This window comes from Mugil cephalus, chromosome 19 (genome assembly GCF_022458985.1).
Source record: "Mugil cephalus isolate CIBA_MC_2020 chromosome 19, CIBA_Mcephalus_1.1, whole genome shotgun sequence".
Lineage (NCBI taxonomy): Eukaryota > Metazoa > Chordata > Actinopteri > Mugiliformes > Mugilidae > Mugil > Mugil cephalus.
Genome location: NC_061788.1, coordinates 11,781,591 through 11,793,901, shown reverse-complemented (window position 1 = coordinate 11,793,901; position 12,311 = coordinate 11,781,591). Strand labels below are relative to the sequence as shown.

At 42.6% G+C, this 12,311-nt stretch overlaps 2 protein-coding genes across 2 annotated transcripts; one reads left to right on the top strand and one right to left on the bottom strand.

The window, feature by feature from the left end:
- Positions 1-38: 38 nt before the first annotated feature.
- Positions 39-8,712, top strand: tmem120b (transmembrane protein 120B). Its single transcript, XM_047569266.1, has 12 exons — positions 39-279; positions 1,997-2,115; positions 2,300-2,416; positions 2,580-2,639; positions 2,728-2,823; positions 2,919-3,008; positions 3,113-3,178; positions 3,274-3,335; positions 5,136-5,228; positions 5,503-5,567; positions 5,805-5,873; positions 6,867-8,712. The coding sequence occupies exons 1-12, from the start codon at positions 217-219 to the stop codon at positions 6,981-6,983; spliced, it is 1,017 nt and encodes a 338-aa protein (XP_047425222.1). The 5' UTR covers positions 39-216; the 3' UTR covers positions 6,984-8,712.
- rhof (ras homolog family member F) lies at positions 8,713-12,154 on the bottom strand. Its single transcript, XM_047569273.1, has 5 exons — positions 11,754-12,154; positions 11,377-11,464; positions 10,134-10,243; positions 9,710-9,844; positions 8,713-9,541 (listed from the first exon to the last, which is right to left on the bottom strand). The coding sequence occupies exons 1-5, from the start codon at positions 11,886-11,888 to the stop codon at positions 9,377-9,379; spliced, it is 633 nt and encodes a 210-aa protein (XP_047425229.1). The 5' UTR covers positions 11,889-12,154; the 3' UTR covers positions 8,713-9,376.
- Between the last annotated feature and the right edge of the window lie 157 nt (positions 12,155-12,311).

The following is a 12,311-nucleotide window of genomic DNA, read 5'->3' as shown; positions in this document are numbered from 1 at the left end:
GCGTAAATAATTTGCATTTATTTGTTGTACATTTTTATTTTCTTGCGACAGGTTCAACTCGAAACGTTTCTCTTGACGGTGGATTTGGATGTGCGCATGCTCCGTGCAGCACAGTTAAAAAGAGTGAGTGAGTGGCCGGAGAGCGGTGGGGAAACAGAGTCGAGGTGAACCCTTGTGGAGGTGTCCTCTCTTCGCCACATCAGCTACAGTGCCACAATGTCCAAACCGAAGTTTCAGACGGAGTGGGAGGAAATTGACGAGGAATATCAACAATTGCAGGTGAGAGAGAGTGCCGAATTGAGCGCATTTATCCGGTTTGACACATTGCTCGCAGATACTGTGGTGGCTGTCAGTAGTTGGTCTGGCTCTTTCCTATTCGCCATTCATTCACAGTCGTGGACGCAGCTTTGAGCCAATAACTGCGTCGTTTGTAGCAATACCCGAGGAGGGGGATAGGATACGTTTCACCTGGCGCTTGTCGAGTTTGACTTTACTGTAACATGCATGTGTTACCGCAGCCAACGTTAGCAGCAAGTTGCTTGCCCTCTTGGTGCTGATGTATTTTTCGGCTAACGAGAAGCTACAGGAACTTAGCCAGCCACTCACATCAATATCGAGCGATTGGTTAATGTTAAACAACTTCTTCTAGAGCTACGTTGTAAAGGGATCAGCATGCTTTTGTCACAGTTTACTCGCATGGCTAAATTATTGGAGCATATCGTCATACATCACCATGTTAACGAGCTAGCCCACGTTAGCTCTACTTGGCTAACAACACAGAGTAGCGTTCACTTTGAAGTACAGTAAGGTTCAGCTCATTCAGCTGATCCGTGGTGCCATCAAAATTTAAAATCTGGAGCTCCTCCACGGGGGATCACGGCGATGATGATGATGATGATGATGATGATGAGGTGTCAATTGTCCTGGGAAATTCTGCGGTTAATGACAAATGTCAGATATGTGACCTGAGCAGAACCTTGTGTCATGTTCGCAGTCAGATGCTTTCTTCCTGGACTGTTTGTTTTAGTTTGTGTGGAACATCGGGTTCTAGTCCTAACACTGGGGTCTGTGGGTCTGTCATGTGCGCACACTTGATAAATGTGTAGTAAAACGCATCATCCCTTTATCTGGTCATGCGCGTTACTGATGTGATGGCATGTGATGTACTGTATGTGGAGTGCAAACGCATGGATTTGTGCGATTGGCTTTCAGTTTGGTTTTCAGGTTGAGCCTGGTTTTTTTTTTTTAATATTCATATGTTTGGGATAAAAAAAAAGGGGGGAAACAAAACAAAAACATGTGAAATGCAGTGTAGAAGATTGCGTACTTATCTTAATCAAGATGACAAGTCAGGCACAGTAACTGACAAAACACCCTTGTTTACCTCACTGAAATGACACGTTGATCTTCTGTCTTAGAGAAACTCAACTTTCTCCTAGTCAGACCCCCTGGCAGCGTTGCGCCATGTGACCCTTACATGGTATTTCTACATTCCAGATGTGTAACTGAAAGAATTTAAGTCATGGATGTGCAGATGTTTTAGAGAGCTGTGATAAATCCCCGGCCCCAGATCTCAGGATTATCTAAGATAACTTTGCGTCTTCACTTACACAGACCCAGTCTGGTCCAGTCTGTAGCTGTGGTCAGATCCTCCCGCGCAAATGCATGTAAAATAGAATATTTATATTTTTCCACGTGATGCTTCGTCATGAGCTGTTTATGTCCGGACAGATGGGTCAGACAGGATTTCACAGCGTGAAGCGTTTCCGTTCTTTGCAGAATAAAGACTGTTGCCTAGATCTTTTCACTGTTGTCTGCTGAGATTTGATTTGATCGGGATATGTTTTCACTTTTTCCAATAAAAGTTTTTCATTGTATTACGCTTCATCCACGCACGGGGACATTTGTGTGTCGTTCCTTATTTATGTGAGTCGGCAGATATTTCGGGCTTTTTAGAAGATTGCAAGTCGACTTACTCTATTTGTTTAATCCTCAGGAAACGCACAAAATATACAGACAAAAGCTGGAGGAACTCACTAATCTTCAGGCAACGTGCAGCAGTGCCATCAGTAAACAGAGAAAATGCCTAAAGGACCTGAGGTACAACCTGAAAAAGTAAGTGCAGCCTGCGATGAGTGAATATTACCCCACGCCATTTAATTTTCCCCTGCGTTTAGAATAAATAATCAAGTTTTTATTTCACAATCACTCTATCACAGCTAATGTAACAGAAACAGCCATGTGCTGTATCTTGTGTTCCTCCTCTAACGTTTCTATCAATCATGTCTTTCCTTTACAGATGTTCAAAAACGAGCAATGAGAAAGAACTGGAACTTATAACAGACATAAAAACGCAAATCAAAGAAAAAGAGAACGTTTTCTTTGATATGGAAGCGTATTTGCCAAAGAAGAACGGGTAAGTACTTTTTTGTGTCTTCATTTTTACATATCAACTAATTTCAGCACTGTTTAATATTAAGTATGAACGTTGGGAGTCGCACAGGTTTCATCTGACCAAAAGAGAAGAAAACTCTACATTGCAAGTTTATTTATTTACTTGATGTGATTTTTGTTTTCAGCCTGTACTTGAATTTGGTCCTGGGCAACGTGAACGTAACTCTTCTCAGCAACCAGGCGAAGTATGTGAATTATTTAGCCTTTTAAAAAAAATCTGTAGGCTTCACTGCCTGTCGTATGCCTATAATATTCTCCTGTTCATTCACATAGATTTGCCTACAAAGATGAATATGAGAAGTTCAAGCTTTATATGACAATAATCCTGATGTTTGGAGCAATAACCTGCCTCTTCCTTCTCAACTATCGGTGAGAAAATCCACTTAATCGTTGCTGTGGCTGATGGTGGAAGTTATTTAAGCATGGCTCACTTTTTTAACATTTTGTTTGTCTCCTTCATCCAGAGTTACTGATGAAATCTTCAACTTTTTGCTGGTGTGGTACTACTGCACATTGACCATAAGGGAAAGCATCCTCATGTGCAATGGCTCCAGGTACTACGCTGTGGCCATTAGAGAATTAGGACGTTTATTTTTGAAAATGCTGATTTAATAGTCGTTCTAATCCCTTCCCATTTTTTTTTTCTTCTGCTTTTCAGGATCAAAGGTTGGTGGGTGTCTCACCATTATGTGTCCACCTTTTTGTCAGGCGTTATGCTTACCTGGTAAGAACTGGATTTTGTGCTGTCACATGAATTCAGCATCATATCAGACCACGTTTATAATTTTTTATTTTTACGAACCTTGTGTTTTTTCACAGGCCAGAGGGACCAATGTATCAGATGTTCAGAAGCCAGTTCCTTGCTTTCTCCATTTATCAAAGTAAGGGCTATGAATGTGTTTTCTTTAAACAAAATGTGTTTTTATTGCATTATTGCTTGTGTGCTACGTGTGTGTCTGGGGTTTCGGAGGCAAGAGCTGATCAATTGACATTTTCGTGTAATTTGTTTGTTGCAGTTTAAACAGTTTAAAATGACCAGTTGACCGATGACCGTGTCCTTTTAATTTAGTTTTTATTTATTTCCCCCCATTATGCAGGAAAAGGAAACCTTGTGTAGACCTACTTTTCTAACAGGCATCTTTCATATTTTATTAAGAAAAATTAGACGGCAGGTTTTACGCCTGCTGTCTAACCGAGAAGTAATACTCTTTACTTCAGTACTAAATCTAAATGTAAAAGCAATAAAACGTCCTTCTGTAAACATCAGCTTATTTATTGGCAGACAACAAGGCAAATATTACCTACCCCACACATTGGGGCCGTTTTAAAACCCTGTGCCGTGTCCTGGCTGTCTAGTAAATAAACCTTAACGACCGCTTGTATTTCCTGATCAGTTGCAGCCACCAGCTTCAGAACAACGAAGGAGAATTGATCATACACGCCGGCTAAAGAAATACCTGGATGCAGGGCTGCGCCTAATAATGATTGGCTTTGTTATTTATTAATTCGATTTGAGTCCTTAAAAAAAAAAAAAATGCTTGCTCATACATTTTCTGTCCTCTTGCTAATCACCTCATTCAGTCGGACTATTGAGCTGCAGGACCTGAGCTTAGGTGTTTAAATGTGTATTTGTTCTTAAAATGGAAAGGGATTAAAGAACCTGGTCCTTGGCACCGTTTCGGCTGGTAAACAGATGTACCAGATGATCTGTTCCGGCATCTAGAGGTTGAAGTCAAGTCAACATTTCCTCCTCGAATGTTCCCTCGTCACATACCGTGACACCGTGGTATGATGGTATGATGGCGCACAGATGCCAGAACAGGTCAAGGGCAGGTTCACCTGCGATGCCAAGTTTGTTATGAAACGCTGAAGCGTCCTTTTGGGTCATTTAACAGACAGGGTCTCAGCACAAACCTGGACTTTTCAATAACTTTTTTTTTTTAAATAAGGGGAGGGGGGGATGACGCAGCTCTTTTCATATTGAGATACAAATGGACTAATGAAGAATAGTTTTAATTTTACCCAACACGTGTTGATCAAGCCTGTTGCTTTGTATTGACTTCTTTTCCCACAGGATGTAGAAGGGACGTCATGTCACACACTGGTGGCAGCAGTCAATGCTTAATGTGTCACATGTAGACTTGTGATGTGTCAGCTGGGACGAGTCGAACTGTACTGACATCATGTGTCTCTTTGTCTTAAGGACAATTTGATCACGTTTCACGTTGAAAAGCTTTATCCGACAGACAGCCGGTCACCATTTGTTCTTTATTCCATGTTATGGATTGAAATGGGCGATAAATTGTTAGGATCTCACTGAAAGCTTCGCTCGCTCGCTTCACTGAGCTTATGGCATTAATCATTCGTTTAAAAACAACTAAGGAGGGTGTGGTTCGTCGGCCTGCTGGACTGCGTTTCATGCTTCCGTTGTTTTTACGACCATATTCTAGCGTCAAATTTAATGCATTTTAACAGCACCACAAACTAAATCACCAGCTTTCTTATTCACATTACAGCGGCCATGAAGGAGGACTGAGTGCACGACTGTTATATTAGGATGCATTAATTATCTTTTGTAATTAACTGGCGAGTGAGCCATTGCTCTCTCCGCAGAACTGATCTGTTCATAGATATTTACGTGCTACGATCCTGTAACGTCTCGCTCCCACGCTGTCCTCCAGGCTTTCTTCAGTTCCTGCAGTATTACTACCAGAGCGGCTGCTTATACAGGCTGCGAGCTTTGGGAGAGCGGAATCAGCTGGACCTCACAGTGGGTAAGTTGTAAGCTATTTTTGGTGGTAGTCATTTCAATCGTTTGAACTCTTGAGCCATCTGCAACGCCGTGTCTGGAGGGGGGCGGGGGGGGGGAAATAGGCCAAAGGTGAGAGATGAGGCAGTTGTTAACATCAGTGTGCCGGGACACAGATGTCGAAGTAACTTGAGTAAAAGCCCCCGTGAAATTTGCTTCACAATCACTTTCCAACTTAACGGCACATCCTGTGTGGGATTGTGTGCCTCAAGGTCACTGTTAAGTCTGTGTCTCTGCAGAGGGATTCCAGTCCTGGATGTGGAGAGGACTCACATTTCTTTTGCCTTTCCTCTTTTTCGGCCACGTAAGTTTACCCTATTTTTTTTTAATATATATATTTCTCTTCAGCCATATCACCTTATCTCACAATTTGAAAATTAGGAAGTCGTTGCACAAGATCGCGTATTTTAAATCAGTTTTTGATATTTAGTGTGTGTGTAAAAGACGCGTTTGAGGAGAGGGATGGGGATCAAAGGGAAATGTGCTGCCGGGGGTTTGTGCAGAGACATTATGAAAGAGAATGCCTCCTCTTCCTTTACAGTTTTGGCAGCTATACAACTCGGTGACCCTGTTTCGCTTGGCAGGACACGAAGACTGTAAGGAGTGGCAGGTAAGGATCGCGTTGGCAGATCCGTCGCTTAAATGTCAAGATGAGTTAAAAATGGTTTGGTTAAAGAGGGGTGAGGGGTGGGGGGCGGTGGTGAGAAGGTTTCTTTTGAAACTCACAAGGGCATTGTGCCTGTCTGTGTGGAAGCGGCGTCCTTGTGAATTTGGGGGCCAAATTAAGACTGTCAATAGAAGTTACCTAATAAAAGTAAACAGTGGAGTTTTTGACCTCTAATAACCTGCAGTGAGTGGATCCCTGTCCTGTTTGCATAACATTATGACCACTAACAGGAGGAGTAAATAACATTTGTGACAATTCAATGTTCTACTGGGGGAAACTTGGACCTGGCATTCATGTGGATGCAGTGACAGACGTAGATGTTAGCAGCCATACCCAGCAGGACGCAGCCTCACACGGACGCAAAAGTGCTTTAGGAATAAAGAGGATGATCCACAGAGGACCCTCCCTCCCCTCAACACATGGGACCCAAAGGCCTATAGGAAAAACATCCTGTCGCCAGACACCACAGGACACCCTCAGAAGACCCATGTCCACTCTCTGATGAGTCACAACGGTGTTAGAGGCACAAGGGAGACCTAGACAATATTAGGAAGGTGGTCATAATGCCTGATTTTTTTTTTTTTTTTTTTTGCATAGTAAATTAAAATTTTCGAAGTTTTTCCTTATGTTTTAAAGTAGGAGTGTTTCTAATCTGACCAAAACACACAATGTTGTGCAAGATGCAGTAAAGACCCTTAGCTTAAATAAATACTTTGAAATATACTGACACTCAGTATATCTGACGAATGTTGGCAGTTGGAAAGGCTACGATAAGAAAAAGTCATAATTTGGAATATACAGAGGGAACAGGTAGAGTCGTAGTGACATAAATGTGCATATATAACTTTTGCCGATCTACAAGAAAAGCCCACAGGGTGCGTTCAAAGTCAATTCAAAGCACAGTAAAACACATTTTTTTTCCCCGTTTTCTTTCAGGTGTTCATGCTGGCACTCACCTTTCTCGTCCTATTCCTGGGAAACTTCCTCACCACGTTAAAAGTCGTCCACCAAAAAATACAGAAAAACCAGGAAAAGGTGCAAAAAAATGACTGAGCGCACCGTCGGCGGGGACATCTCGGATCCTTGGGACGGCCAGTAATCTTGAAGCCACGTGCGCAGTCGTTTGACGGCCTGACCGCGGCGTGATGGGGGTCGAGAGAAGGCGACACTTCAAACCACTGTTTCTCTCAGGCTTCGGCGACAACAGCAGCGTCCAGGCAGAGTGCTCGGCAAACACGCTCTCACTTTCTAACGACTCGTCGCTGATGTTGCCGCTCAATCAGGCAACAACGCAAAACGATAATGTTTACCTGATGCACGAACAGCTCCCCTCCTCTACCCTGTATATAACATGTGAGCGGAAAGAATGCGTTTTATTTGGGTGTTTGTGTTGGTGCATGAATCTTTTTTTTTTTTTTTTTTTCGGAGAGCCTTTGTTCAAATCATATGCAACTAAAGGAGGGCAGGTAGCTTCCGTTAAAACAGGACATAGTTTGCCTTTGAGGACGTAACGTCTGTCATGTGCATACTTCATACTTCTGTGAAGTAGCAGAGGACAAACTGTCTCTGGCTCCGACACAGAACACTGAACGTGCTCAGTTTGACACCTTGAATTTATTATGTGTATTTCTCAACTTATTCTTGTCTGATTTCACTGCTCAACAGTATTTTTACCAGACTTTTTTGGTCTGAAGTCTCAACTGTAGACCTTCAATTTAAAAAGGAAAAAAAAAAACGCATAAAAACGGATACTTTACTGCCCAAGATAACCTTCCCCCTGACGTCACCGTTTCTGTCGAGTCTGTTTTTACAGTTTTTCCTTCGTTTTGAGTCGGGACTAAAAAGGGAACGAAACCCAATTTCTCCCGTCACGCAGCGGTTACAAAAGCCATACCTGTGTCGCACGCCTGCACTCGATTATCTGGTTAAAAAGACGCACATGAGAACCTGTACTGTCTCCACGAACGCGGAGGATTCAAGGAGTGTTTTAATGACAACTCCTCCATAGACATTATGTGCTCTAATTCTAACAAATTATAATAAATAACATAGTAGTGGTGTTTCTCTCGCTGGTGTCATAAGAGCTTTCAAGTTCAAATTTAGTTTAGCACTTGATGATCCATGCACCGTTTTGTTTTGTTTTGTTTTTTATCATTATTTGACATGACAGTGCTCGTATTGATAGTTATATAGGTGACGTTGCAGAGATGTATTCTGATCAAATGCTGCTATTGGCACTGGTACTGTAAGACTATGATACAAAATACAATTTTGATAAAAATGTGATGGATTATTTTTCTAATTCCAGTCACTGTTAAATATTAATTTAATCTTTTTTATATATCTATATAATTTTTATGTTGGTGTAAAAGAATCGCTTAAGAGACGTTTTCCCCATAAGTTTCAGGTCTCTGATGCCTTATTCTCTCCCCTCACAAGAAAAAGAGAAAAAAAAAAAGATTCCTCATTGATTTTGGGAAAAGTAGCGTTACACTTCACTTCCTGCGATGCATTCATCCCACTAAAGAGAATCCCGGCGTTTGTGTATCACTTTTTCTTTTTTTTTAATTGAAATTTAAAATATGTTCAGTTGTAGACCAATATTTTACATTTGATATCGAGAGCTGCCAGAATGCACAACACAACTTGATTTCCTCATTTTTATGATGTAGCTGTTCCATTTCTGGCTCTGTAACAAGAGACAGTTTCTCAACCTGTGTATATTGTTGTATAAAAAAAATATATTACTAATTAAAGACCTAATAAAAAAAAAATAATCATATTAAGACGTCTGTGATTTATTTTTGAAAAGGCACACGTTATGGTTTTCCAACTCTAGTGGGCGCTGTTGTTACAGCTAAGATCTTTCCTGAGGCGGGAGACTGAGTGTGTTTTGTTCTGTAGGAAATCAACAAACCTCAGTTGGGTGAGATGGTCGTTCTCTTCTGACTTCTGTTACTAAATGACTTACATATTAAATTCTGATACCTATTAAGGTCAGCAAAAACCTAAAAACAAAACAATGCAACAATACAACAAGTACCTGCCCAGATTCTTCCAATAAATATACATTCCAGGAAAAATATCTGGCGTAACAATAGTACAAAGTTACAACGATTTGTCAGAAATACATAGAAAAAATACTAGATGGCGGGGATTTCAGTGCTCTCGTCAGAACATTTCCAAACCGCATCTTGCAAAATTGTCTTTCCTGTTGCATCAGTATTCATTTTCGTGTAACTGTGAAGGAAGACGAGCTGATGGCTCAGCAGGACCCAGACACCCTGGGGCCGCTGAGTATATTCTGAATCGGTGGTTCCCACGTCCACGTGGGACGCCGGGCGTGTTTGGTATCTCGATGTCAGGCTGCTCTGTGTAGGGACAAAAAAAGGGATCGCCAGCGCCGCTCCCCATGCAGGACGGCGGTGTCCTCTGTCCTTTTTCCTTCACAGAACAACACATTTCTTCCTCCTCTTACAGTTCCTTTGTTTTCGGCTGAAGGCCAGGGCCCTCTTCGTCGCCTCCCTGAAAACGTCCTCCACGTTCTCCTGGTATTTCGCCGAACACTCGAGGTAGAGCTCTGCGTTCATGAGCTGGCGGGTCTCCTCGCCCTGTGGGCGACAAGAATTACTGCTGTGAGAAAAAAACCGTAACCTAAGAAAGACGCTGATAAATGCGGTCACAGGTTCTGGTTTGAGTGCTTCCTCTTTCACGCTGCAGTTACCTCCTTTTTAACAGTGTTTGTTTTCACGGAGCGGCTGCACTTCTTCTTTCCTCACCTGTATGTAAGTGATGGGAGCCAGATTCATGGCCCTCAGCTTCCTCGCGCACTCTTTGTCCTTCCTGAGGTCGGTCTTGCAGCCAATCAGGATGACCGGCTTGTCCTGACAGAAGTGCTTCACCTCCGGGTACCACTGAGCAGACAGAGAGAAGGAGCTTTCGAGAATCAAAAACGTGCACGGCTGAATGACTTGCACAGTGTTTCTGGCGCTCTGCAAGCATCACCGAGCCAGGCTGCGGGGTGATCGACGTCCGCATCACCGCGCGAGTTAATCACAGCTAACAGGACGCAGCCAGCACCGACACAAACGCTCTGTTAATCATTTACAAACGGCAAACCTGACGCTCCGGTTAAACTCCAACATTCCTCTGTCTTGCATGTGTAACTTGGCACAACGTGAATGTGCTTGTGGCATTCATTACCTTTATTGTGACATTCTCATAGCTGGTGGGGTTGGTCACATCAAAACAGACCAGGATCAGATTTGCCTCTTGGTATGAAAGCGGACGCAGTCTGTCATAGTCATCTTGTCCTGCAGGAACAAAAGCATTAAGTATGAGCTCGCTGATCGACGTGAAAGCGTGCCTACGCCCACAAATAACACACTTATGAGTGTACAAGGACACAAGGCTGCAAAAATGTTTACTTTTCAAAAAAAAAAATTCTGCTCTGGGTGCCTGAATGTAAAGATATGATACATGTGACACAAAGCCGGAGTGGAGTTAAAAAACCACATCCTGGCTTGAGCTTCCTCTTCCGCTGATGTAAAGAGCCCTGCTGCAGCAGTCGTACGAAAGATAAGGCGCCGACGCAGACTACTGTCCTAACTTGTAAATAAAATTCCTCCGAATAACAGTTAAGCAGCAGCTTAAGGGGAAACAGGCCAGTTTTGAGTCAAGCTGAGTCACATTAACCCTTTTTTTATTATCTCAGTTTAATGGTTTCGGGCATGTCCTGAACATGTTACATTTAGCTTGAATGGGTGGGAATTCAACCTAAATACAACACCTAAAAATGAAAATTAGAAAAGAGAATCAGACACACAGACTAGAAAGTCTCTTTTGCTTGTGTTCGACGCACAATATGCATGTAAAACTGCAGTTAAACGGTAAAGTAGAATAAACCTCAAATCCTGTTAGACTTAAATATTAGTTGATGACTAAAAAAGGAATACAGTAACTCAGCCTTATTGAAATCAGTGGGAATAAACTGTACACGGGCTCTGTGGAAACTTTTTTTTTTGTATTTAGCACATATTGATACACTGATATAAACCTTTAGGTGTAAAATGAACTCTATACTGACTAATACGAGTTCCTGGAAGATGATGTTGATGATGCTGACATAAATAACGACCTTTACCACTTCCCCTGCGTCTACAACCATAAGCTGAATGCACGCAATCGACAGTGGCAATGCCCGACCTGGAACTAACTCTAAAAAGTAATACAACCCAACAGCTGCCTGCTCTCCCCCTTGTAGCCGTCTCATCTCTGTTGGCCTCACGGTCTGTTGTGTCTCGTGCAGTGGAGCCGGCTTGTGACCGCCGAGTTCAGCATGGTTAAAAAAAAAAAACCTCAGATGTGTTTTCTCCCCGTGTACTTAGCTCAGGCTCGAATCTGAACCTTGGACGTTCAAAGAGTGTACCACAGATTTTTGTCTTACCAGCTGTGTCATACAGGTTGAGCTTTATCTCTTTTCCTCCCAGAGTGATCGTGGTGACATATTTTTCGAACACTGATGGCGCATATTTCTGTTGTTGACACACAAACAAATATCTCACTTTTTATGGTGCAGCTCTGTATTGGTAAGTAGCACATCTCTGTTTATACACGGATTAACTGTTTCATTAGTGAAGTCTATAACAGATATAGATGATGTTAGAAAAAAAGTTGCTTACAACAGTTTATGGCTGAAATAAGTAGAAATGATAAAATATTTAAGTTATATTTTGTAGCCATGGCTAGAAACTACAATAAAATAGTAATAATAGACATTATCAAGAGGTGTGGTGCATTAAAAAACACTGGAAATAGTCTTACCTCTGGAAAATCACCTTTGGCATAGACCATCAGAAGAGAGGTTTTTCCGCAGCCTCCATCTCCCACAATCACAATTTTAAGTTCATCCAACCGTTTGGGGCTGCTGCTATCAGCCACGGCACCGTTTTGTGTCATTTCGCCTCCAGAAACCAGTCAAACAGGTGCCAGGCGGGACGGGCGCGAAGACACTCGCTCCAGATTTAAGTTAAATGCATAGCAGAGCCTGCTGAATCTGCTCTTGGAACGGCCGAGATGATTTACAGGCAGTGTCAAGAGAGAGGAACAGGCGAGCCTCATGTTTTACCAGGTAGCTCACTCTGCTCACCACTTCCTGTTCCTGTCACAGTGAAGCTGCTTCCAATTGACCCCCTACGCTCCTCTCCTGCCCCATTATCAGTCTGTTAAACTGAGAGCGCGGCGCTGCAGCCGGGTCTGGCTGCTCCTACTTCCTCTATCGCGCGTGTTTGCGTATTTCTGGGTGGGTACTCAATCTGAGGCACTGCCTTCTCTGACCTTGGGTGTGTGAAAGGGAGCGTCACAGATAAAGAGATGACATTA